The sequence below is a fragment of the Elaeis guineensis genome, chromosome 13 (genome assembly GCF_000442705.2).
Source record: "Elaeis guineensis isolate ETL-2024a chromosome 13, EG11, whole genome shotgun sequence".
Classification (NCBI taxonomy): Eukaryota; Viridiplantae; Streptophyta; class Magnoliopsida; order Arecales; family Arecaceae; genus Elaeis; species Elaeis guineensis.
In genome coordinates, this window is record NC_026005.2 from 7,596,084 (window position 1) to 7,623,921 (window position 27,838).

The 27,838-nt window shown below is 36.5% G+C and overlaps 1 protein-coding gene and 1 pseudogene across 3 annotated transcripts; one reads left to right on the forward strand and one right to left on the reverse strand.

The window, feature by feature from the left end:
• LOC140853073 (uncharacterized) lies at positions 1-19,138 on the forward strand (annotated as a pseudogene).
• Positions 19,072-26,532, reverse strand: LOC105056873 (2,3-bisphosphoglycerate-dependent phosphoglycerate mutase 1). 3 transcript variants are annotated; one of them, XM_010939215.4, is made up of 9 exons: positions 26,308-26,532; positions 25,336-25,612; positions 24,915-25,138; positions 24,681-24,799; positions 24,421-24,577; positions 23,497-23,598; positions 23,265-23,384; positions 19,394-19,451; positions 19,072-19,315 (listed from the first exon to the last, which is right to left on the reverse strand). In XM_010939215.4, exons 2-8 carry the CDS (start codon positions 25,604-25,606, stop codon positions 19,407-19,409), a joined length of 1,038 nt encoding a protein of 345 aa, XP_010937517.1. In that variant the 5' UTR covers positions 25,607-25,612; positions 26,308-26,532; the 3' UTR covers positions 19,072-19,315; positions 19,394-19,406. The 3 variants fall into 3 exon arrangements, with proteins under 3 accessions (XP_010937517.1, XP_073104178.1, XP_029123874.1); XM_073248077.1 differs by having other exon boundaries at positions 25,336-25,607; positions 26,308-26,448; XM_029268041.2 differs by lacking the exon at positions 26,308-26,532 and adding an exon at positions 26,035-26,188.
• Positions 26,533-27,838: the final 1,306 nt, after the last annotated feature.

The window sequence follows — 27,838 nt, forward strand, 5'->3', positions numbered from 1 at the left end:
ATGGAATCATACTACGAGAGATTCAGAAGGCTCAACCCACCTCTATTTGAGGGTGGATTTGATCCTATGGCTACAGAGATATAGATTCGAGAGATAGAAAAGATGTTTGATGCCCTGCAATATCCTGAGAATGTGAAGGTCCGATTAGCCGTTCCTATGTTAAAAGGGAATGCCGAGTTTTGGTGGACTGCAATAAAAGCTGCCTATGGGAACAATGATGATCAGCTCACTTGGAAAGAATTCAAAGAGATATTTTATGATCAGTACTTTCTGGGGACAATGAGATTGGTAAAAAAAAATGAGTTTCTAGTCTTAAAGCAAAATGATGATATGACGGTGCTAGAATATGCTAACAAATTTAATGAGCTAGGCCGCTTCTGTCCCCAGCTTATGGAATTCGAAAAGAGTAAAGCTAACAGATTCGAACAAGATCTAAGATATGGAATTCGATCCCGTCTGTCTTCTCATATCTTCAATAACTATAAGGACGTACTGGAGCGAGCTTTGAAAGTGGAGTCTGAATTGAAAAGAGCAGATCTAGAAAGAGGAGATAAGAAGAGATCGAGATCAGCAGGAAATCTAAAGGATCCACAGAAAAATTTCAAAAATAATAACTCTGATAAGAAGAAAGAATCTTCATCCTGCTCCTACTGTGGAAAAAATCACAATGGACCTTGTTTCAAGAGGATTGGAGCATGCTTTTTATGTGGTGAGAAAGGATATATGGCTCGTGATTGCCCAAATAAGAAAAGAAATGACTCTAAACCTAACAAACCAGTTGATCAAAAACAAAAAGAAAATGCACGAGTGTTTACTTTAAACCAGCAGGAGGCCAATGCAAATGATCAAGTGGTGACAGGTATTATCCCAGTCAATTCTATTCATGCACGTGTGTTATTCGATTCTGGCTCTTCACACTCTTTTATATCTCTCAAGTTTGTTACTTCTTTGAATTGTATGCCTGGAAAACTAAATGAACCATTATATGTTAGCACACCTTTTAAAAATATTGTTGTTGCTAACATTATTTTCAAGAATTGCATAATCCAAATAGAAGAAAAAGAATTAGCAGCAGATTTGATTCAGCTAAATATGTATGATTTTGACGTTATTCTTAGGATGAACTGGTTATCTTCATACCATGCACATATTGATTGTTTTAGGAAAAGAGTGGTATTTCAAATTCTGGATGAACCGCAATTCTTCTTTCAAGGCAAAGTTCATAATACGAAACCCAAACAATCTTTGGGTATTATCTCAATCATGAACGCAAGAAAAGCTTTAAGGAAAGGATGCAAATTATTTTTGGCCCATGTAATAGACGTCGAGAAGGAAAAGATAAAGTTGGATGATATCCCAATTGTCAAAGAATTTTCTGATATTTTTTCAGATGAACTACCCGGACTGCCCCCAGAGCATGAGGTTGAATTTAAAATTGATATCACCCCAAGAACCGGACCTATTTCAAAACCTCCTTATCGGATGGCTCCTGTAGAATTACGAGAATTAAAAGATCAACTGCAAGAATTTTTGAATAAAAAGTTTGTCCGACCAAGTACATCACCCTGGGGAGCTCCTGTGTTATTTGTGAAAAAGAAAGATGGGAGCATGTGTTTATGCATCGACTATCGGGAGTTGAACAAGGTAACCATAAAGAATAAATATCCTCTTCCTCGGATAGATGACTTATTTGATCAACTTCAGGGTGCACAAGTTTTTTCCAAAATTGACTTACGATCAGGCTATCATCAACTAAGAATTAGAAATGAAGATGTACCTAAGACTGCATTTAGAACCAGGTATGGCCATTATGAATTTTTAGTAATGCCTTTTGGACTAACCAATGCACCGGCTGCTTTTATGGATATGATGAATAGGATTTTCAAGTCGTATCTGGATCAATTCGTTGTTGTTTTTATTGATGATATCCTGGTGTATTCTAAAAATATAGAGGAACATGAGAGACATTTAAGGATCGTGTTTTAGATCTTGAGAAAAGAGAAGCTCTTCGCCAAGCTTAGCAAGTGTGAATTCTGGTTGGATAGTGTTGTCTTCCTCGGCCATGTAATATCTAAAGAAGGAATCTCAGTCGATCCAAAGAAGATAGAAGCCGTGGTGAATTGACCTCGTCCAACTACTGTGACGGAAGTTAGAAGCTTCTTAGGCTTGGCTGGTTATTATAGAAGATTCGTCGAGGGATTTTCTCAAATTGCAATTCTTCTGGCTCGCTTAACTCAGAAACGAATAAAATTTGAATGGAGCAGTGAATGTGAGCAGAGTTTTCAAGATCTGAAGCAACGATTGATATCTACCCCAGTTCTTACTCTACCATCTAATAATGGAGGATTTGTCATTTATAGTGATGCTTCCAAGAAAGGATTAGGTTGTGTGTTGATGCAAAACGATAAAGTCATAGCTTATGCTTCTCGACAACTAAAAACCTATGAGCAGAATTATCCGACCCATGATTTTGAGTTAGCAGCTATTATTTTTGCTTTAAAGATTTGACGACACTATTTATATGGAGAATCATGTGAAATCTTTACTGATCATAAAAGCTTGAAATACTTATTTACTCAAAAAGAGCTGAATATGAGACAAAGAAGGTGGCTTGAACTATTAAAAGATTATGATCTAAATATTAAATATCACCCTGAAAAAGTCAATGTGGTGGCAGATGCACTTAGTCGGAAGTCTTCAGCGAATGTGATGACTCTGCTATCCTTTCAGTAACAAATTCTGAGGGATCTTGAAGATTTACAAATTGAAGTGACTTGTACTGATATTAAGAATGTGTTAGCAAATTTAATGGTACAACCAGCATTGATCGAACAGATAAAAGTGGCCCAACAAAGTGATATTCATTTATGTCAGTTTAAGAAGGACATGGAGAAAGGGCTACGAACTGAGTTTAGGCTACATACAGATGGAACTCTTTATTTTGAGAACAGATTATGTATACCAGGAGATCCTGAACTAAAAAAAAAATTTTGAAGAAGCCCATAAATCCCGTTTTTCCTTTCATCCCGGTAGTACAAAGATGTATAGAGATTTAAAATAACTCTTCTGGTGGAATGGAATGAAGCAGGAGATAGCTCAGTTTGTATCTCAATGCTTGGTATGCAAACAAGTGAAAGCTGAACATCAAAGACCTGCTGGTCTGCTAAGACCATTAGAGATATCAAAATGAAAATGGGAGCTTATCACGATGGATTTCATTACTGGACTTCCAAGGACAACAAGAAAAAATGATGCAGTGTGGGTGATTATTGATCGGCTTACTAAATCAGCTCACTTTCTACCTTTTCGAGTTGGCACTCCACTTGATAAGTTAGCCCAGATGTATATTGATGGAATTATACGCCTGCACGGTGTTCTAATAGGTATTGTATCTGATCGAGATCCATGATTTGTATCTAGATTTTAAAAAAGTTTTCAAGATGCTTTGGAAACAGAATTGAGGCTTAGTACTGCATTCCATCCCCAAACCGATGGCCAATCTGAAAGGATAATTCAAACTCTTGAGGATATGTTAAGAGCTTGTGCTTTTGACTTCGGAGGACATTGGGATAATCATGTGACATTGATTGAATTTGCATATAACAACAGTTTTCATTCTAGTATCCAGATGGCACCCTATGAAGCCCTATATGGAAGAAAGTGTAGATCCCCTCTGTATTGGGATGAAGTGGGTGAAAAAAAATTAATAGGTCCCGAGTTAATTCAAGATGCCAGAGATAAAATTTATTTAATCAAGAGAAGACTCAAGGCAGCACAGGATAGACAGAAGAGTTGGGCAGATAGAAAAAGAAGAGAATTAAAATTTCAGGTCGGTGATCATATTTTTCTAAAAGTATCACCTACTAAGGGTGTCATGAGATTGGAGAGACATGGCAAGCTGAGTCCGCGATATATTGGACCTTTTAAAATTTTAAATCGAGTAGGAGATGTTGCTTACGAACTAGCCTTACCATCAGATTTATCCAAAGTACACAATGTCTTTCATGTTTAACTACTGAGAAAATTTGTACCTGATCCAAACAGTGTGATAAAGTATGAGCCATTGCAAGTTCATGAAGATCTAACCTATGAAAAATTTTTTCTCCGAATTATTGATCAAAAAGAACAAGTTCTAAGACGGCGTATCATTCCATACGTAAAGATTCATTGGAGTAATCATGAAGAGAGAGAGGCCACTTGGGAGCTTGAAGACGATATGAAGACGAGATATCCACACTTATTTGAAAATGAAGGTATGTTAAATTTCGAGGACGAAATTTTTTTTAGGGGGGTAGAATGTGATAACCCAGCCCACTAAGCCCAATAAACAAAAAAAAAACAGAACAGGGAGGAAGACTCCCGATCGGAGTCTTCCTCTTCCCCAATTTCGATCAAGAATCGGAGTCCTAGGGCCATTAAAAGACCCTAGGACGAGCTCTATAAGAACCCCCTCCTCTCCTCTAAAAGTAGATCCATCAGCCACCGACGATCGCCGGAGTTTTTCTCTGATTTTCTCGATTGAAGCCGTGACTCCTTGACCTGTGCTCGCCGTGATTTCACACCGGTAGGGGGTCATCAGAGGTTGTGGTAAGGCCTCCTTCCTCTTCCTCTCTTCTTCCCCTTCTTCCCCGTGCTTGTGGGCACGATGGCCGGCGACGGGTGTCGCCAGATTTTGTTGGAAAAAGAAAATCCCTGTTCTTACCGATTCCTTTCTCTAATTTTCCGGCACCGACGGCCACCACCGACCGCCGGCTGTGGCCCCTCCGAACTCGGGGGAAGACCGCCCTTGCCGTCGGTCACCGTCGGGCAAGGCGTGGCCGTGAATGGTCGATATAAGGAACGGGGACCTCTAGGTCCCCTGTTCCGGCCAAAGAAGGCCACGGGGAAAAAAAAAGAAAAAGAAAAGAAAAGGAGAAGAAAAAAAAAAGAAAAGAAAAAGAAAAAGGAAAAGGAAAAAGAAAGAAAAAAAAAAGAAAGGAAAAGGAAAAAAAAAAAGAAAAGAAAAGAAGAAAAAGAAAAGAAAAGAAAAATATATAATCATATAATAATAATGATAATAATAATGATAATAATAAAAAGAAAGAAAAGAAAAGAAGAAAAAGAAAAGAAAAGAAAAATATATATTTATATAATAATAATAATAAATAAAAATACACATAAAAGGAAGTTTCTCTCATCCCTTTCGAAAGTCTTTCTCTCTCTAGAATTGGATTCATTCTCTCTCTACTTTCTCTCTCTACTTTTTCTCTCTAAAAAAATTTCTCTCTCCAAGAAGTCCTATGAATTTCTTATTAGGCTATCTTCTCCACTCCTAGGGACCTATGACCTTAAATCGGTTTAGGACTAAAGGGAGAGATTTATTAGACTGATCATCAAATCGGTCATTTCTTTATGTTATGTAATTTTATTAAATATATGAAATAAAATTTATTGATGATTTAATATTTTAAATAGGACTGTCTGATTCTTTTAAAGAAGATTAAAAGGTCCAGGACAATCGAGATAAGTAGATTTATGCTCCTTATTTATTTTTAAATGATCATGCTTTTATGTAAAAAATTGCTATTGATAAAATCATAATTTTTCATAAAATAAGGATCGGCATATGTGATATGAAAAGGCATGTTTTATTATAAGTATTGATTTCATGAATATGTCTTATGAAAATAGCATGATTATGAAGCATGAATTTCATTGTTTTTCCATCTATGTATATGTATGCTTTAAGAAAAAGATATAATGATTTCAAAAGCTCTCAGATGGCTATGAATGAATCCCTTCGGGAAGGTCGACATCCGGAGCTAGCGTCCACACGAAACATGACCCTGCCAATGGGTATAAAGTTGGCACATGAATTAAGAACTCTGTCGATTAAGAAACATGGCCCTGTTACGGGCATAATAGTGATCTTAGCACGAATATCTGTGAGCAATGTTTTGAAATATGACATGAATACATGATGAAAATGATTTACGATTCATAATTGTGAAATATACATGATTTATGCATGCATGATGAGCTTATAACTTATTTTATTATATACTTTATGAAATATTTATTTTTATAATAATTATTATTTGCTAAATGATGCATTATCATAGAAAACTTATGCTTGATCCGGTAAAGAAGCGGAAGTCTACTTACTGAGCTGGTGTAGCTCATATTCTTTTGTTTTCTTTTTCATGAATAGAGAAATAAGGCTAGGACCGAAGGAAAGGGAATCCAGACTTGGGGATCAGCAAAGCAAGCTTGAAAATTTTGCTTTAGGAATTCAGTTTATGTTTATGGATTGTAATCATTATGAATTTTAAGACTTGGATTATTTCATCTTTGGATTTAGATGCTCTGAACCAATTTTGGTTTAATTGAATATTTGAATTGAACTTTATTATTACATTTATTTGTGATACACCTGTTATTATATTTAAGAAGATGAATTTTGGCTTCGTGTTATCATGGGTCCATCCCTTGGTAGCATGGCCGTGTTATGTTCCGAATTTGGGACGTGACAGATGGTTGGTTTTGGTGGTCTGTGGCCACGTGTGGGAGAAGGAGAATGGGGAACGATCCCCTGTTTGAAGAGAAGAAGGGGAGAAGAGAATTCTTCTCTCTTCTTTGGGTTATTAATTAATTTTATTTAGTTGGTCAAATAATTTTTAATTATTTCTCTTAGATGGATTATGGGAAATTCTAAAAGAAGATTTTGAGACTGGAGGTGGACCCTGGTGAATTTCGATAGAAGGGTTTAAATGATTTATTTGATTAATTTGATATTCGAAATGTTAGTGTCAATATATATGAGAAACAATTCTTTGGATAAGAAGATATCGAGCAAGATTCTTCAGATCTAGATTTTAAGTCTAGCAAGTTTCTATCTTTATTTTCTTTCTCTATTAATTTTTTTCTCTAAAATTTTCTCTCTCTAAATTATTTCTCTCTTTATAAATTTTTTCTCTCTAGAAATTTTATGGATCAGTGAAAGGTCCTGATACCTACGTAAGCCAAATCGATTGATTGACCCTAGGAGAGTCCTGGATTTATAATGTTTAGGAGTTTTTTTTATAATTTTTCTATCCTTAATCGTACATGATTTTTATATTTAATCCGGATCATGTAGAGATGCAATTGTTGTACAAAAAGATATCGAGCAAAATATCTTGATTTCGAATTCATAGATTGAGGAGCTCATCGATTTCTGTATTTAGATCAATCACTGATAGAGGTAAGAATCTCTGTACATGATCGTCATTATATATAGTATTTTTATTGTTGGATTTGTATCTTTGGTTTTATATCATTGGATTCGTGTTGATGGATTCATGTTGAGATACTATTATTTCTCATATAATTTTTCAATGTACATATATTGTGTGTTAATATATATGTATGCCAGTGATTAATGATTAATGATATAATTATATGGATATGATATATCTATTATGATCACACCATAAATCAGAATTGATTTAGTGAAATCAATATGTAATAATTAAATAAAAAAGATATGATTTGGACTAGCCTCATCATGTGGAACAACCCGTCAGGAGCTTATGCCTGAGATAGTCTGTCAAGAGCTTATGCCTAGGTCAGCCTTCACGGACTTATACGTGGATCAGCCGGCCAGGATTTGGGATAGCCCACCAGGAGCTTATGCCTAGGACAATCTCCATGGATTTTTATACGTGGAACAGTCAGTCAGGAGCTCATCCTGGGATAGTTCGCCAGAAATTTATATCTAGGACAGTCTTTATGACTTAAGCGAGATATTTGGATTAAATGGAGATTGAGGCATGATCTTGGTTAGTCCAGAGTCAGAAAGAAAAAGGTTAAAGATCATGTGATTATAAAAAGAGAAATAGAGGACAAAATATGAAATTAATGATGAATAAAAATATTTTACCTGTTAACGTATGATGATGCATCTCTTTTGACAAGACAGATAATTTATGGATGTTTACAATATTCTGGATATTGAACATGAGATTTTATATTTTATTGCTTAACTTTATTTTTAAATTATATTATTATATTAGTGTGATATGCAGAATTCTTACTGGGCTGTAAAGCTCATACCCCTCTATTTTTTTTCTTCTCAGAACTGCAGGATGCTCATAATTTACTATGATATGGATTTGCGAGTGAGCGAATGCATAAATTGAGCGTCATTGATACCTGATCAAAAGATTGAAGAAATTTAATTTGTAAGTATGTAAATTTTTTACTAGCTATTATTGAAATTAGACATTATGGATGTTGAGGTTGTAATGAATTATTTTAGGCCTTGCATTTTTTTTAGGATTTGCCCTAAAGAGTGTGCGACCATCATGTATCCGATTCGAATGAGGGTTCGGAGTGTGACACTAATATGAGTGAATGTATCCAAATCAGATAGATATAGTATAATAAAAAAAAGTTAAAAAAAATAACTCCCCACATTTTGAATGAATTTATAAATATTTCTTACATGTCTAATTATTGTAATGTCAAGTCTGCATTTTTAGATTCTTGCAATGTTGTCCACCTTCCTTCCGATTCGGATCAAGCTCTTGGATGGTATTTCCTTATCAATTGATGTGACTGTAATTAGTGATGATCAGACCTATCGTCACAATCACCATGATGAACAAAATGCACTTTTAAAATCTAACTTTAACCCAATCCCTTCTTCTAACTCTCCTCTTTAAGATGGCTACACAACCCTTGCCGATGATCTCTTGACCACTGCCACCACCCCTATCCCATCTTCCCCATCCCTCAGGCTACTACTACCATTGTGATAACCCAGCCCACTAAGCCCAGTAAAAATCTGGCCCACTAAGCCCAGTAAACAAAAAAAAAAAAATAGGGCAGGAAGACTCCCGATCGGAGTCTTCCTCTTCCCCGATTCCGATCAAGAATCGGAGTCCTAGGGCCATTAAAAGATCCGAGGACGAGCTCTATAAGAACCCCCTCCTCTCCTCTATGGGTAGATCCATCAGTCACCGACGATTGACGGAGATTTTTCTCCAATTTTTCTGTTTGAAGCCACGACTCCTCGACCTGTGTTCGCCGCGATTTCACGCCGGTGGGGGTCACCGAAGGTTGTGGTAAGGTCTCCTTCCTCTCCCTCTCTTCTCTCCCTTCTTTCCTGTGCCTGTGGGCACGATTGCCGACAACGGATGTCGCCGGATTTTGTTGGAAAAGAGAACCTCTGTCCGGCCTCTTCTTTCCCTGATTTTTCGGCACCGACGGCCACCACCGACCGTCGGTACGGACCCTCCGAACTAGGAGGAAGGCCGCCCTTGCCGCCGGCCACCGCCGGGCAAGGGGTGGTCGTGAACGGCCGACGTAGGGAACGGGAACCTCTAGGTCCCCTGTTCCGACCAAAGAAGGCCACGGGGGAAAAAGAAAAAGAAAAGAAAAGGAAAATAAAAAGAAAAAGAAAAGGAAAAGGAAAAAGAAAAAGAAAAAGAAAAGAAAAAGGAAAAAGAAAAGAAAAAAATATATATTTATAAAATAATAAGAATAGAAATAAAATTAAAAAAAAGAAGAGAAAGTTTCTCTCATCCCTCTCTAAAGTCTTTCTCTCTCTAGAATTGGATTCGTTCTCTCTCTAAAAAAAAATTTCTCTCTCCAAGAAATCCTATGAATCCCTTATTAGGCTATCTTCTTCACTTCTAGGGACCTATGACCTTAAATCGGTTTAGAGCCGAACGGAGAGATTTATTGGACTGATCATCAAATCGGTCATTTCTTTATATTATATAATTTTATTAAATATATAAAATTTATTAATGATTTAATATTTTAAATAGGACTGTCTGATTCTTTTAAGGAAGATTAAAAGGTCCCGGATGATCGAGGTAAGTAGATTTTTAAGCTCCTTATTTATTTTGAAATAATCATGCTTTTATGTAAAAAATTGCTATTGATAAAATCATAATTTTTTATAAAATAAGGATCGGCATATGTGATATGAAAAAGCATATTTTATTATGAGCATTGATTTTATGAATATGTCTTATAAAAATGACATGATTATGAATTTTATTATTTTTTTATTTATGTATATGTATGTTTTAAAAAAAAAAAGATAAAAATGATTTCAAAGGCTCTCAGATAGCTATGAATGAATCTCTTCGGGAAGGTCGACATCCGGAGCTAACATCCACACGAAACATGACCCTGCCAGCGGGTATAAAGTTGGCACATGAATTAAAAACTCTGTCGATTAAGAAATATGGCCCTGTCACGGATATAATAGTGACCTAAGCACGAATGTCTGTGAGCAATATTTTGAAACATGACATGAATACATGATGAAAATGATTTACGATTCATAATTGTGAAATATACATGATTTATGCATGCATGATGAGCTTATAACTTATTTTATTATATGCTCTATGAAATATTTATTTTTGCAATAATTGTTATTTGTTAAATGATGCATTATCATAGAAAACTTATGCTTGATCCAGTAAGGAAGCAGAAGTCTACTTACTGAGCTAGTGTAGCTCATATTCTTTTTGTTTTCTTTTTCATGTACAGAAAAATAAGGCTGGGACTGAAGAAAAGAGAATCCAGGCTTGGAGATCAGCAAAGCAAGTTTAAAAATTTTGCTCTAGGAATTCAGTTTATGTTTATGGATTGTAGTCATTATGAATTTTAAGACTTGGATTATTTTATCTCTGGATTTAGATGCTCTAAACCAGTTTTGGTTTAATTAAATATTTGAATTGAACTTTATTATTACATTTATTTGAGATACACCTGTTATTATATTTAAGAAGATGAATTTTGGCTTCGTGTTATCGTGGGTCCATCCCTCGGTAGCATGGCCGTGTTATGTCCCGGGTTGGGGCGTGACATTTTATGGTATCAGAGCAATAGATTTAATCAAGGATAGAACTTAAAACCTAACAGTTAGTAGCTAGGTTACGCATAGTTAGACTCTGACTTAAATTATTAACTGTATTGTAACTCCGTTATAAAATAACGTAATAATGATTGGCATTTGAATAGGAAGCGATGAGCGATAGGAAGGGCGAGACTTTGGCAAATATGGCCGCTAGGACAAGAGGAGCAAGACTGATGTCACGAGGAGCTGACAATCAACCAGCTGAGCGGACTCCTGACGCACCGGCCACACAGGCGGACATTGCTGGTGTATGTCAAGTGGTGGCTCAGCTTATCCAGCAGCAGGCATAGACTGCTCCTCGACCGACATTATCTATGGAGTCATACTATGAGAGATTCAGAAGGCTCAACCCACCTCTATTTGAGGGTGGATCTGATCCTATGGCTACAGAGACATAGATTCGAGAGATGGAAAAGATGTTTGATGCCCTACAATACCCTGAGAATGTGAAGGTCCGATTAGCCATTCCTATGTTAAAAGGAAATACCGAGTTTTGGTGGACTGCAATAAAAGCTGCCTATGGGAACAATGATGATCAGCTCACTTGGGAAGAATTCAAAGAGATATTTTATGATCAGTACTTTCCAGAGACAATGAGATTGGTAAAAGAAAATGAGTTTCTAGTCTTAAAGCAAAAGGATGATATGACGGTGCTAGAATATGCTAACAAGTTTAATGAGCTAGGCCGCTTCTGCTCCCAGCTTATGGAATTCGAAAGGAGTAAAGCTAACAGATTTGAACAAGGTCTAAGATATGGAATTCGATCCCGTCTGTCTTCTCATATTTTCAATAACTACAAGGACGTACTGGAGCGAGCTTTGAAAGTGGAATCTGAATTGAAAAGAGCAGAACTAGAAAGAGGAGATAAGAAGAGATCGAGATCAGCAGAAAATCTAAAGGATCAGCAGAAAAATTTTAAAAGTAATAACTCTGATAAGAAGAAAGAATCTTCATCCTGCTCCTACTATGAAAAAAATCACAATGGACCTTGTCTCAAGAGGATTGGAGCATGCTTCTTATGTGGTGAAAAAGGACATATAGCTCGTGATTGCCCAAATAAGAAAAGAGATGACTCTAGATCTAACAAACCAGTTGATCAAAAACAAAAAGGAAACGCACGAGTGTTTACTTTAAACCAACAGGAGGCCAATGCAAATGATCAAGTGGTGACAGGTATTATCCCAGTCAATTCTATTTATGCTCGTGTGTTATTCGATTCTAGCTCTTCATACTTTTTTATATCTCTCAAGTTTGCTATTTCTTTGAATTATGTGCCTGAAAAACTAAATGAACCATTATATGTTAGCACACTTTTTAAAAATATTATTGTTGCTGACATTATTTTCAAGAATTGCATAATCCAAATAGAAGAAAAAGAATTAGCAGCAGATTTGATTCAGCTAAATATGTATGATTTTGACGTTATTCTTGGGATGAACTAGTTATCTTTATACCATGCACATATTGATTGTTTTGAAAAAAGAGTGGTATTTCAAATTCCGGATGAACCGCAATTCTTCTTTCAAGGCGAAGTTCATAATACGGAATCCAAACAATCTTTGGGTATTATCTCAATCATGAACGCAAGAAAAGCTTTAAGGAAAGGATGCAAAGTATTTTTGGCCCATATAATAGACGTCGAGAAGGAAAAGATAAAGCTGGATGATATCCCAATTGTCAAGGAATTTTTTGATATTTTTCCAGATGAACTATCCGGATTGCCCCCAGAGCGTGAAGTTGAATTTAAAATTGATATCACCTCAGGAATCGGACCTATTTTGAAACCTCCTTATCGGATGGCTCCCATAGAATTACGAGAATTAAAGGATCAACTGCAAGAACTTTTGAATAAAAAATTTGTCCGACCAAGTACATCACCTTAGGGAGCTCTTGTGTTATTTGTGAAAAAGAAAGATGGGAGCATGCGATTATGCATTGACTATCGGAAGTTGAACAAGGTAACCATAAAGAACAAATATCCTCTTCCATGAATAGATGACTTATTTGATCAACTTCAGGGTGCTCAAGTTTTCTCCAAAATTGACTTACGATCAGACTATCATCAACTAAGAATTAGAGGTGAAGATGTACCTAAGACTGCATTTAGAACCAGGTATGGTCATTATGAATTTTTAGTAATGCCTTTTGGACTAACCAATGCACCGGCTGCTTTTATGGATATGATGAACAGGATTTTCAAGCCGTATCTGGATCAATTCGTTGTTGTTTTTATTGATGATATCCTAGTGTATTCTAAAAATATAGAGGAACATGAGAGACATTTGAGGATCCTGTTTCAGACTTTGAGAAAAGAGAAGCTCTTTGCCAAGCTTAGCAAGTGTGAATTCTAGTTGGATAGTGTTGTCTTCCTCGACCATGTAATATCTAAGGAAGGAATCTCAGTCGATCCAAAGAAGATAGAAGCCGTGGTAAATTGGCCTCGTCCGACTAATGTGATGGAAGTTAGAAGCTTCTTAGGCTTGGTGGGTTATTATAGAAGATTCGTCAAAGGATTTTCTCAAATTGTAATTCCTCTGACTCGCTTAACTCAGAAACGAATAAAATTTGAATGGAGCAGTGAATGTGAGCAGAGTTTTCAAGATCTGAAGCAACGATTGATATCTGCCCCAGTTCTTTCTCTACCATCTAATGAAGGAGGATTTGTCATTTATAGTGATGCTTCTAAGAAAGGATTAGGTTGTGTGTTGATGCAGAATGATAAGGTCATAGCTTATGCTTCTCGACAACTAAAAGCCTATGAGCAGAATTATCCGACCCATGATTTGGAGTTAGCAGCTATTATTTTTGCCTTAAAGATTTGGCGACACTATTTATATGGAGAATCATGTGAAATCTTTACTGATCATAAAAGCTTGAAATACTTATTTACTCAAAAAGAGCTGAACATGAGGCAAAGAAGGTGGCTTGAACTATTAAAAGATTATGATTTAAATATTAAATATCATCCTGGAAAAGCTAATGTGGTGGCAGATGCACTTAGTAGGAAGTCTTCAGTGAATATGATGACTCTGCTATCCTTTCAACAACAAATTCTTAGGGATCTTGAAGATTTATAAACTGAAGTGACTTGTACTGATGTTAAGAATGTGTTAGCAAATTTAATGGTACAACCAGCATTGATCGAACAGATAAAAGTGGCCCAACAAAGTGATATTCATTTATGTCAGTTTAAGAAGGACATGGAGAAAGGGCTACGAACTGAGTTTAGGCTACATACAGATGGAACTCTTTATTTTGGGAACAGATTATGTATACCAGGAGATCCTGAACTAAAAAAGAAAATTTTGGAAGAAGCCCATAAATCCTGTTTCTCCTTTCATCCCGGTAGTACAAAGATGTATAGAGATTTAAAATAACTCTTCTGGTGGAATGGAATGAAGCAGGAGATAGCTCGGTTTGTATCTCAATGCTTGGTATGCCAACAAGTGAAAGCTGAACATCAAAGACCTGCTGGTCTGCTAAGACCATTAGAGATACCAGAATGAAAATGGGAGCTTATCATGATGGATTTCATTACTGGACTTCCAAGGACAACAAGAAAAAATGATGCAGTGTGGGTGATTATTGATCGGCTTACTAAATCAGCTCACTTTCTACCTTTTCGAGTTGGCACTCCACTTGATAAGTTAGCCCAGATGTATATTGATGGAATTGTACACCTGCACGGTGTTCTAATAGGTATTGTATCTGATCGAGATCCATGATTTGTATCTAGATTTTAAAAAAGTTTTCAAGATGCTTTGGGAACAGAATTGAGGCTTAGTACTGCATTCCATCCCCAAACCGATGGCCAATCTGAAAGGACAATTCAAACTCTTGAGGATATGTTAAGAGCTTGTGCTTTTGACTTCGGAGGACATTGGGATAATCATGTGGCATTGATTGAATTTGCATATAATAACCGTTTTCATTCTAGTATCCAGATGGCACCCAATGAAGCCCTATATGGAAGAAAGTGTAGATCCCCTTTGTATTGGGATGAAGTGGGTGAAAAGAAATTAATTGGTCCCGAGTTAGTTCAAGATGCCAGAGATAAAATTTATCTAATCAAGAGAAGACTCAAGGCAGCACAGGATAGACAAAAGAGTTGGGCAGATAGAAAAAGAAGAGAATTAGAATTTCAGGTCGGTAATCATGTTTTTCTAAAAATATCACCTACTAAGGGTGTCATGAGGTTCGGGAGACATGGCAAGCTGAGTCCGCGATATATTGGACCTTTTGAAATTTTAAATCGAGTAGGATATGTTGCATACGAACTAGTCTTACCACCAGATTTATCCAAAGTGCACAATGTCTTTCATGTTTCACTACTGAGGAAGTTTGTACCTAATCCAAATAGTGTGATAAAGTATGAGCCATTGCAAGTTCATGAAGATCTAACCTATGAAGAATTTTTCCTGCGAATTATTGATCGAAAAGAGCAAGTTCTAAGATGACGTACCATTCCATACGTAAAGATTCATTGGAGTAATCATGAAGAGAGAGAGGCGACTTGGGAGCTTGAAGACGATATGAAGATGAGATATCCACACTTATTTGAAAATGAAGGTATGTTAAATTTCGAGGACGAAATTTTTTTTTTAGGGGGGTAGAATGTGATAACCCAGCCTACTAAGCCCAGTAAAAATCCGGCCCACTAAGCCCAGTAAACAAAAAAAAAAAAACAGAGCAGGAAGACTCCCGATCGGAGTCTTCCTCTTCTCCGATTCCAATCAAGAATCGGAGTCCTAAGGCCATTAAAAGACCTAGGACGAGCTCTATAAGAACCCCCTCCTCTCCTCTATGGGTAGATCCATCAGTCATCGACGATTGACAGAGATTTTTCTTCGATTTTCCTGTTTGAAGCCGCGACTCCTCGACCTATGTTCGTCGCGATTTCACGCCGTTGGGGGTCATCGGAGGTTGTGGTAAGGTCTCCTTCCTCTCCCTCTCTTCTCTCCCTTCTTTCCTGTGCCTGTGGGCACGATTGCCGGCGACGGGTGTCGCCGGATTTTGTTGGAAAAGAGAACCTCTGTCCGGCCTCTTCTTTCCCTGATTTTCCGACACCGACGGCCACCACCGACCGCCGGTACGGGCCCTCCGAACTCGGGGGAAGGCCGCCCTTGCCGCCGGCCACCACCGGGCAAGGGGTGGCCGTGAACGGCCGACATAGGGAACGGGGACCTCTAGGTCCCCTGTTCCGGCCAAAGAAGGCCACGGGGGGAAAAAGAAAAAGAAAAGAAAAGGAAAAGAAAAAGAAAAAGAAAAGGCAAAGGAAAAAGAAAAAAAAAGAAAAAGAAAAAGAAAAAGAAAAGAAAAGAAAAGAATATATATTTATAAAATAATAAGAATAGAAATAAAATTTAAAAAAAAAAGAAGAAAAAGTTTCTCTCATCCCTCTCTAAAGTCTTTCTCTCTCTAGAATTGGATTCATTCTCTCTTTACTTTTTCTCTCTGCTTCCTCTCTCTAAAAAAAAAAAAAACTCTCTCCAAGAAATCCTATGAATCCCTTATTAGGCTATTTTCTTCACTTCTAGGGACCTATGACCTTAAATCGGTTTAGAGCCGAAGGGAGATTTATTGGACTGATCATCAAATCGGTCATTTTTTTATATTATGTAATTTTATTAAATATATAAAATTTATTAATGATTTAATATTTTAAATAGGACTGTCTGATTCTTTTAAAGAAGATTAAAAGGTCCCGGACGATCGAGGTAAGTAGATTTTTAAGCTACTTATTTATTTTAAAATGATCATGCTTTTATATAAAAAATTGCTATTGATAAAATCATAATTTTTCATAAAATAAGGATCGGCATATGTGATATGAAAAAGTATATTTTATTATGAGCATTGATTTTATGAATATGTCTTATAAAAATGGCATGATTATGAATTTCATTATTTTTCTATTTATGTATATGTATGTTTTAAGAAAAAAAAGATAAAAATGATTTCAAAGGCTCTCAGATAGCTATGAATGAATCCCTTCGGGAAGGTCGACATCCGGAGCTAGCATCCACACGAAACATGGCCCTGCCAGTGGGTATAAAGTTGGCACATGAATTAAGAACTCTGTCGATTAAGAAACATGGCCCTGTCACGGGTATAATAGTGACCTTAGCATGAATGTCTGTAAGCAATGTTTTGAAACATGACATGAATACATGATGAAAATGATTTACGATTCATAATTGTGAAATATACATGATTTATGCATGCATGATGAGCTTATAACTTGTTTTATCATATGCTCTATGAAATATTTATTTTTGTAATAATTGTTATTTGCTAAATGATGCATTATCATAGAAAACTTATGCTTGATCCGGTAAAGAAGCGGAAGTCTACTTACTGAGCTAGTATAGCTCATATTCTTTTTGTTTTCTTTTTCATGTACAGAGAAATAAGGCTAGGACCAAAGGAAAGAGAATCCAGGCTTGGAGATCAGCAAAGCAAGTTTAGAAATTTTGCTCTAAGAATTCAATTTATGTTTATGGATTGTAGTCATTATGAATTTTAAGACTTGAATTATTTTATCTCTGGATTTAGATGCTCTGAATCAGTTTTGGTTTAATTAAATATTTGAATTGAACTTTATTATTACATTTATTTGAGATACACCTGTTATTATATTTAAGAAGAATTTTGACTTCGTGTTATCGTGGGTCCATCTCTCGGTAGCATGGCCGTGTTATGTCCCGGGTTGGGGCATGACAACCATTTCCTTTCCTCCTCTCGTCCTTTCTCTTCCTCTCCTTCTCATCTCTCTCTCTTTCCTCTTCTCCTTCTCTGTCTTTCTACAATTCTCAACCAATAAGAAATAAAAATTAGAAAAACAAATGCTTCCATTCTGTATCAATGAGAAAAACTCCATCTCCTACCCAAATGGCACCATTTATTGATCTCTCCCTTCCTCTTTCAATATACGAAAAAAATATACCGAAAGCATTTAACAATTATAGAATGGATGAAATATCACTTGATCCTGCTCTTTAGTTTATACTCAACATGAAGAGGCAAAGGTAATGATACACATATGAAATTTGCTAACTCGTAGTTTTGCCGGAGGTGAGTAAAAGAGAGCAAAAACACTTGAACCCATTAGAAGAACAAAATGAAATACCAGATGGCGCATTCAATCACAATAGGATAACTTGAATGTAGCAAAATCTCTCTCTCTACACATCGAAGAAAATGCTCGACATCTTTCTCAGCTTTCGTTTATTCTTTCAAATAAGGCAAGTTATTATCAAGGCCAACATTCATTCATCCTTAAGGTCAGGAAGGAGAGGGAAAAGCGGAGGAAAAAGCAGAGCAAAGAGTAGAGGACGACAAGAGTGACAACGGCCGAGAGGATGAGGACCAGAGAGAGCAGCGACCATGGTGGTAGCTTGAGGAGGGATCACCAATGGGAGCTATAGGGCCATCTTCAAAAGGATGGGTGAAGAAAAAGATGGAGTTACGATTAAAATTTGAAAATATGTTTTGTTTAAGAGGATGATCATGATAATAGATTCAATCATCACATAATTCCTTTATATCAACTGATATGTAGGCACTTCTCTTCAAATCAACTGACAAGCAGGTACTTCCTATGAGCTACATCCATGTCAGCTGACAAATACATATCTTCAATCTGGCCCCGATTAAGAGGACCATGGGCAACATTACAACAATTCAGAAAATGCAAGGATGACGCTACAGTAATTGGAAATGTAAAGAAATATTTGCACATTCATACAAAATACAGAGGATTAACTTTTTTTTTTTTTTACCACAAAAGCAAAAGCCGCTTATCTGTACAATGCCACCTATGCAAGCAAGCTTAAGAAAATTGCCTACTGTGAAAAAGAGCAGACATTAAGATTTAAGGCCCGATATTAAGAATCAAGAACCTTCAGTCCTATCCAAAAAAAAAAAAAAGTAGAAATAACCCCTGGCACCCGTGATTTTTTGACAAAAGAACATTTTTATCCTTTCCAAACAGCTCAATGTTCACAATATTAGAAACTCAATTCAACTAATGGTAAAGAGCAGAGAGCCAACCCAACCGCCCTACCAACTGGTTACCAAGGAAGCCAAAATATCAACCTCAGCATGGTTCCAGCGATGGGATCTGAGGCTACCAGTGGACTGAGCTATGAGAAAACTAGTAACCAGCCAAATGCTCGCCGTATTATTGTTCTATGTGTAGCTTATGTGGAGGAAATTGTAACAAAACATGGTTGTTGATCCCATCATGAATACATGTGGAGATCTTGCATTACAACTGAAGGCAGTGACAGTCTCTTGTACATCAGTCGGAAACAACCACTCCATGGAACTGATCACATATGATTGAAGCCACTAAGACATCACAAAATGGTAATGCTTAAGCCATCACTAACCGAGACGACCTTCGTTATTGACCTGGAAAACAAAAGGAATGAAATATAAAACAAATTCTTGGGGTCACATGCAACACAGTGCAAATAAAACAGAGATTACCTGCTTAATCCTATCAGTGGAACATCTCATCCAGTTTCTGCCTATAAAGAGCCAAGCTCTGCATTGAAAGACAGAATTATGACTCATATTGTCAACGACTGAAAATGCTTTAAGCAAGAATTCAGCAGTGCTTATAAAAATGCTTGCACACAAGAAATTTTTTGCATGTTGCAAGATGAGTGTGGTTTGTGTTCATTTGTTATTCATACCAGAAATCATTGAAATATGACAATCAATCCTTTCCATGGAAATGGTTGTTTTATGTTTTATGAGAAGAAATCATTTATTAATCGAAAAGATGATTACCAAAGTGAGGAATAAGCAATAAGGAAGATAATAAAAAAGACTACAGAATTGGTTATCGAGTATTTAATCAGCAGCTGCAAAGCAGGGAAAAGAAACAGATGGTTTTAAAAAACTTTTAAGCCATCAAGTACACTGTGCCACCATGATTTGGTCAAGGAACTTAGTTGCATTCCATCCATATCATTGTGTACAACATATATATCTTCCATAAACCATTTGGAACGATGTTTATCATCTAAGTTAATGTTTCTAGCAGACTAAAGCTTTCCCAGAGAATAACAACATTTAACCTATCCTCTGCAAGATGACAAACATCAGTTTCCCAAGCAAGAATATCCATAGATGCAATATTACAGTATAAGAAATGCTTTAGTTTTCACAACTGTTGTGTAATTTTCCCATTGCTCCTCTGACAATTGTAACAGTACAAGTTGAAGAGGAAGCAATAGGGGGCTGCATATCAGATTTCTGCGTTGTGTCAGCACTACCTTTTAAGTTGATAATGGGGAAGTTGATAAAAATCTTGACAAATTTTGCTTGAGGGAAATAATCCACGAGACCAGATAAATTTTGAAATCCTCTCTGATTATACCAATTTCCTAAACAGAGGGGCAAGAAAGGCCAATCAGCTGATCGACTAGCTAGTATAAGGAGCAAACCTACCCTTATTTAAAGAAATTGTTCCAGGGCTGGAAATCCCTTTCAAACTATGTAATCCATTCAGTCAATACCGTATAAGTGAAAATATGGTCAGCAATATTCAATAGAACCTTATAAATTTTATATCTGCAACTTTGGCAGGTTGCCAAAGATTAAGGACTAACCATAACCATATCAAATCTTTAAGTCTCCAAACTCTAACACAACCCAATATTACCATGAGTTGGTGTTCCTCCTACACAACCCATCATGTCAGTTACATTGGGATCTCAATCAGATCAATTTACAAGATTCATAATTCATCAGGGCTAAAGACATAATTACCAATAAAATAATAAGAATGTTACATAAAACCTAAATAAATAAATTATATTGGCTTGAATTTTTGAACCTAAGCCCAATCCAAGTTCACAAAATCTTGGCCCAACCAATACCATTAGCGCCTCACCCAAAAACAAATACTATTAACAGGTTGTGTTGGTCAGATTCATGCCGAGACCAGCCCAAGCCAAGTTCCACCCCAGCATCATTCTGTTAACAGGAGGAATAAAAATTCAACCATCTGTTGACAGGAAGAAAAAATTCAACTACCCCAGCAAAGACTGATTGTCACTGTTACCATATCTGAAGATTTCTAGAGCACTAAATCATCCCTATGTATTAAAGCATCTGCAGTGATAATTTCCTAGATTTTAGTAAGTAGATATTAGACCATATAACAGGCCTTCAACAGAATTATAGATGATTTTGAATTAGTAATCACGTCTATTCCTGCTTTCGACCACCCATAAGTACCAAGACAATAAGGCCTCAAGATTGCTAAAGAATCTAATTATGGTTGCACATGGTACTTTACTTTTATTAGCATAAGCGTTAATACTTAATGGCTCGTAATACAATATATATATATATATATATATAAACAAATGACTGGAAAATAATATCAAGGACAGGAGATGATTCAAATACACATAGTAACAAGAATAAATTAATGTATTTTGTTGACATTACGTCGCCAGGGATCCTTCAAACTCAGCATTCAAGGATAAGCATCACCTACCCCTAAGTTCGAGCAGTACTTTTCAACACTCAATATTCTTGATAAACATAACCATGACCATCAAGCCATGTTCCAACTTTTCGTGGTCAACTTTATGAATCCTCATTCACAAAAAATGCCTAGTCAGGCTTACCTTTGATGTCATTTAAGTTTTTCCATATCCATTCTTCTTTTTGACCACTTCTATAACCGTCAAGCCTCAGTCCAACCGTTTGGGTCAGCTTCCTGAATCCTCATTTGCTGTCTCTACTCCTAGCCACAATCAGCTTAGGTTATAACATGTCACAAAAAACAGATGATGCCTAAATATCAAGTTCGGAGATATTTCATGGCTGAATATGTTCTTTACAAATAGCTTGCAACCTAAAATCCACCCACCCTCATTCAGACTTAGGATCAGCACCAGCGACATTCGCAGTTCTTGATCTTACAAAAGGATATCTCCTTGAAAACAATTGTATTTCCAAAGTTCCTCATCTCAGTACCAGACCCCATACTAGTACCATCCTATTATAGTGTCGATACACAATACAATATGAGACAGCGAGACATATCGGGTGTCAGTACAGTATAAGACTATGTACCGGCTCAGTATTGGTATTGTACGGTGCAGTGCCAACCAATATGGCAAATCTTGGTATTTCCTAAAAGCATAGACAAACAGCATTGACAGCAAACAGGCAACCTAGAAATATTGTTGCACTATGGCACAAATAGTAGGACTACAATAATGTTTGACCAACTCAGACTGAAAAATCTAGACCCAACCATTTTTTCCATATACCAAGTTCAGGTCAGTACCTAATGCCTACAATAACGTCACAACCAACACTTACTAACCCTAAAAACCTCATAAGAAAAGAAAATGCTGCCAAACAATTTAAAACAGTGGACAGCCAAAACAGGACTCGAACTACCAATTTCCAATGGTAAAAGAAAGCATACATCAAAGCCAACCAAATACCAATTTTAAATTGGATTAGCTTGAGGCCAAAAACATTTGAGAACGAATCATGCTTTATCCCTGACCAATCTATCCCATCTCTGTTCCTGCCTGAGTACACAAACTGAGCAAGTAGTCACAAAATCTAAAAACAGAGCAAGTGTCACATTACACATTTGGATCAGCTTTATAAATCCTTCACTAACACTGTCAACATCGCTTCTTTAAAACCTTGTCACAACTTCAACTGTTTATGCTGAGGAACTAATTACTCTATTCCCATACTCTTTTCGAACCCTACCATATAGCAGAGCATGCCTCCAGTGTGGAGCCATCAACTTCACCAACTATTAAATACTTACCAAGTATGATCACTGTCAACTAGTGCCTTACCAAGCTCTGCTCATAATAGCCTTATCCTCCAAATCTTTCCTCCTTGAACCCAAAAAAGCAGAGGGGTGGAACCATATCTGAACATGTCTCATCAATCACTCACATACAGCATATGCCATGGGTTATCCAAAACATCAATAACCCAAAACATCATCAGTCCGTCCACTCATGGCAAAAGACAGAAAAAGGTGTCTGAAATCCGAAATTTTAGAAAGCCCAATCCAAATTAAAAAAGAAAAAATATCAAATCATGCTGCAATTATTGAAAATAAGCATCATTCTCCTAGTGTAGAATTACCTTATACACATCTTTCCTGTGCTGTATTTTTTGCAGTTTATAAACATCTGGCATAGCATGTGATTATTATTATGATCGTATGGTATACCATTAACAAAATTGATGTTTAAAAGAGGGAATAGTGTTTAGTGAGTTTAAGAGTTGGGCCAAAAAATTCAATGCTTATAAGAAAATTTTAGTCGTACATGAAAAGTGTGAAGAAGTAGCAGACCTTAGTATAAGCATAAACACCAGCCTCAGAAGGTCCTACAGGACTCCCTCTCCTGATGAATTTGCCATCTCTGAAAATATAGAGCATAGGAATGCCAGTTGACAACTCAAGGCTGATTACCTGCAGGGAGAATAATTTTACTTTCCAATTTGAAACTCATACACAGACCAATGCATCAACCTATGGATGCATGAGAATAGAAAAGTTCCCAAACATAAAGACATTTACAGACCTCTTGAGAAGTCAGCTTGTCAAGGTACATAATAATAGACCTTAGTGAATTCCCATGTGCAGCAATCATCACATTTTTTCCCCTCAAAAGTTGGGGTTCAATCTGCCATACAATCCTTTCCAGTGGTTAGATATTTGAGTAGAATAGCTGATAATTGAATGCAAAACATAATAGACAAAGACCATCCTAGGGCTGCTTCATTACAAAAAATATCAACAAGATTTCCATTCTTATGCTGAGGGTTAGATGATAAAGGTACATTTGTATGTCAGGACATGAGATAATAAACCACTAATCTAGAGATGCAAGCTTTATTCCTTTGAAAATGCATAATGGATAACCTTGAACTTGTTTCCTACATATAACAGTCCCAGGACCCCTCATTTATTTATATAAAATAACAGGAAAAAAGATAATGGCTGTTATAGTGGGTTATTTGCTGTCACAATGGCAATATAATGCAAATAACAAACGACATTTGCCATTTACACTGCTCCCTTAAAATAGCATTTCTCTTCAAAATCCAATTTGTTTTTCCAAAAATTTCCCTTCAAAAAATGTTTGTACTGCCTGAAAAAGAAATATTTTATCAACCGAACAGTGATTTAGACAATAATACTGTTATTTTTCCATTATTGTTGGCTATTTTCTGCTCCAATGGCTGTCATAACGAATTATTTTAATACTAAATAACTAGAAATCACACAAGATGAACAATGGTTTCCCTTGAGGTCGGTTGTAATAAAATAACACCCTTACTGAAACCTTGCTCAGAAATAAGTACTTATTAATCAAATCCAATTTTTACAATGAAATAAAAAGAAACCAGAAACATCATAAGATGAAAAAATGATCCACAACATGCATCAGCCAACATATAAAAATGTTTACAATGAAATTAGTCGATCAACTTAAGAATTTTACCTGCTCTTTGAAATAAGCAACAGCCCTTTGGGCACACATCTCCAAACTCTCTCCATTTGGGGGAGGGATGTCATAACTGCGACGCCATTCATGAACTTTCTCTTTTCCAAATCGATCTGCTGTTTCTTGCTTGTTGAGACCTTGTAATTCACCGTACCTAGAAGAAAGAACAGTTAATACACCAAAGCAGCACTACCAAAGTAAGGTTAGCATTTGCCCAAGTAAAGAAATATTCTTAAAAGAAGTGAAGAAGTCATTACATTCTCTCATTCAATTGCCAAGCCGCTATCACTGGAATAGATTGTTTCTTTGTTTCTTCACTATAAATCTGACTCCATCTCTGGGCCTGTTCACTCTCACTGTGTGTGATGATTGGAACCTGAAAATCAAGAGATATGAAAAAGGAAATAAAGTTAACATGTCTTACGTAAGTAGATGTGTGTGTGTGTGTGTGTGTGACTACCAAATTTAAGAATATAGAAATAAAAGGGAACCTTCTTCCGGCGATGCTGTGTCATGGCAAGCATGGCAGTCATTTGAGCACGAATCAAAGCAGAAGTATAGATCATGTCCACAGGTATGTTGCATATCCTTTTTCCAGCTTCAATTGCCTCCTCCACGCCCTTTTGAGTCAAGGGTACATCAACACATCCAGTAAACAAATTTTTCTCATTCCACAAAGACTCACCATGCCGAATCAATATAAGCGCAGTTTCATCTGCAAACAGAAGAAAAAAAACAAATAAGTAAGCCTTTTCAAAAGAAATAAGTTCAGTAGTCAAAGAGGCAAAACATTATAATCGCACTAGCTGATCATATCCTTTTGGTGCGGCAGAACTTTGATCTTACGTGGCTTTGCATGCAATCTTGAGGGTTTCCAATGTATAACAAAAGCTGCAGATGAAAAAGACTTACGTGGCTTTTTCTTTGAGTCACTAGAATTATTCTTTGATGGTATTTGAACTGGATCAGCTACGGAAGAATGTGAGCCTGATGCATGGGTTACACTCAATTTCCAGCTCCCAGAGCTGCAATTTCCCCTTGCAACCAGCCGTACATCAACATCAAAACCCCTAGAAATCATATTCACCGACAAATTTCTAATTCCATTCTGAGAGCCAAAGCTGCTGTGACACCCATGGGCGTGGATGGATCCAATGGCCTGATGAAATGAGGTGGCAGCCATTCTAACCTATTTCAAATATAGACATAAGAACATAGACATGATGGTTAAATGATTAATTACTTTATAAATAAAGGGAAAATTATCAGCAAAAATAATCAGTTTGTTTGAACATCTTGTGTTCAACATTGACTTTGGATGTGAGATATAAACCAACGATATGATTCCTGTAATTTTTCTTGCTTACTGTGTGGTTTAGTCACATAAGCAAACTATGAAGATTATACTAAACCCAGCTCATAAGCACATCGGAAATTGCAAAATTTTCGGTTTAAAAAGAATTATCGAAAGAAACAAAAGTCTAAAGCTCAGTAAACACATTCCTCAGTCAATATTTTCACCAATTAACCGCAAACTCCTTCACACACATTAAAGTTAATGACAAATATGCTTAAAGATATACGAAAGAAAGGAAGAGGAAAACCACAAACTCTGTAAAAATCGGCTCTCATAACACCATATCAGATCCCTGTAAATTTCAACTCTACAACAGTATCAAACACAACACAACACCCAAAACAAGAACATAATAGAGACCCATCAAATTAATCTCCAAAAGGCAAACTTCCCCACAAGAATCCTCCCCATTCCCGATAGAAATCGCACATCAGTCCCAAAAACACTATGAAATCACGAAAAAAGCTACCGCACATGCAAAGAAAGTCGGGAATGCGGAGACACAAAGCGAGCTTGATTGAGCTCACCTTTTATAGGGAATCGGGGTCGTCCGCCAGAAACCCAAAGAAAGCGATGAGAACGAGGACCAAAAGAGGTGCTCGGAGGGATCTTAACAGGCACAAGAGAGGAGAGAAAGAAGACGACGAGGGTCACCGCGCCACATGTCGATTCCGAGGCGGAGACCGAGGGAGAGGATCTACAGCTAGAGATCGCCCTCGGGATGGGAAAAACGAGGGCTTCGGCAGGAGTGGAGAGAGGAGGAGACGTTGTTTCTTTTTATTTTATTTTCTTTTCTTTTCTTCCCCTTTTTTCTTTTTTTTTTTTTTCTTTCTTGACGGAAGGAGGAGACGTTGTTGTAGAACTTTGGCAGCGTCGCCAAAACTTGGCAGCGGGGTCAGGTTTGGTGGGAAAATTTATAGTAGCGGGGGAGGGGCGAGGAGTGGAAATCAAAGCCCAAAATTAGAAGAATATTCCCTTTTTCTGAAAGAATATTTCTTTTGTTTGCGTCTAATATATGGCCAATTACAAGATTGCCCTTCAATAAGGTTCGATATTTACTATTTAGTGTTTTTTTTTGGTAACTTACGTGATAGGGATATGATATGGTCCAATATTTTGAAAAAGGCGCCATGTATCCTACGGATCTAAGGTATTTTGTGTATCTTCTTTTGATTAAGGGTGCAAATGGATTAAGTGCATTGGATGCAAGTATGTACCTAACCCTAGTGTTCAAACCTATTGAGATTTGAATTAGAGAATTTCATATGTATGGTCTGATTCTTTCGAAAAGATTCTTTGTTTTCTATGATTTTAAAAATGTTTTGTATATCTTTTCTTGGTTAGGGGTGGGATTAGATAGATTGGACAAGATACATATCTGCCTCATAGCTGATGTTCCAACCCATGAGGATGTCTGATTTTCAAATCCCTTGGACTTGAAATCCTCTTGGATCAGTTATGGTTCAGCGTTGATACATTCGAGCACAAAGAAATTTGGTTGGATATGAGAAAATCAGTTTAAAATTAGATATTTAAATAAAGATAACGCTAATATGGAAGGGGATAGGAAAAGCTGAGTGATTGGCTTTCAAATGAGTCTAACCCTTTTTTTTCTTGAGCTACATTTGCATGATCTCGAGTCAAGTTGGACTTCTATCCTAATCTTACAAACTTGTAATCTACTCTTAATTCGAAAACTCGATGGACAAATAAAACCTATGAGAAAATGTGATGATCATTTGACTCAAAGTAAAAGATATTATATTGAAACAATTTAGCAATCAATTTGGCTTTCTTATAGCCATATAATTCTAATAATCCCATATCAATTTATAAAATCAGTTCCATACAGTTCTGACAATATATACTTTTTAAATTTGGTCAATAATAATTAAGAGATCTCTAAATATAATGAATAATATATGCATTTCTGCTATCACCAAGCACTTGCTCGGATGGTATCACTCTTTTGCTATTTGGATAAGAGGTTGGAACTTCAATTTTTTTTGGAGTCAAGTCTCTTAAAAATGAGGCCATATGGAACAAAAAATATAAGGA

Excerpts from the sequence above, each read along its gene's own strand:
- LOC105056873 (XM_029268041.2), bottom strand. The coding sequence starts at position 26,055 with ATGAGAGCCGATTTTTACAGA. Across the intron at positions 24,800-24,914 it reads CACAGCATCGCCGGAAGAAG|GTTCCAATCATCACACACAG; the intron begins GTTCCCTTTTAT and ends CTTGATTTTCAG. Across the intron at positions 23,599-24,420 it reads TTGCTTATTTCAAAGAGCAG|ATTGAACCCCAACTTTTGAG; the intron begins GTAAAATTCTTA and ends ATTGTATGGCAG.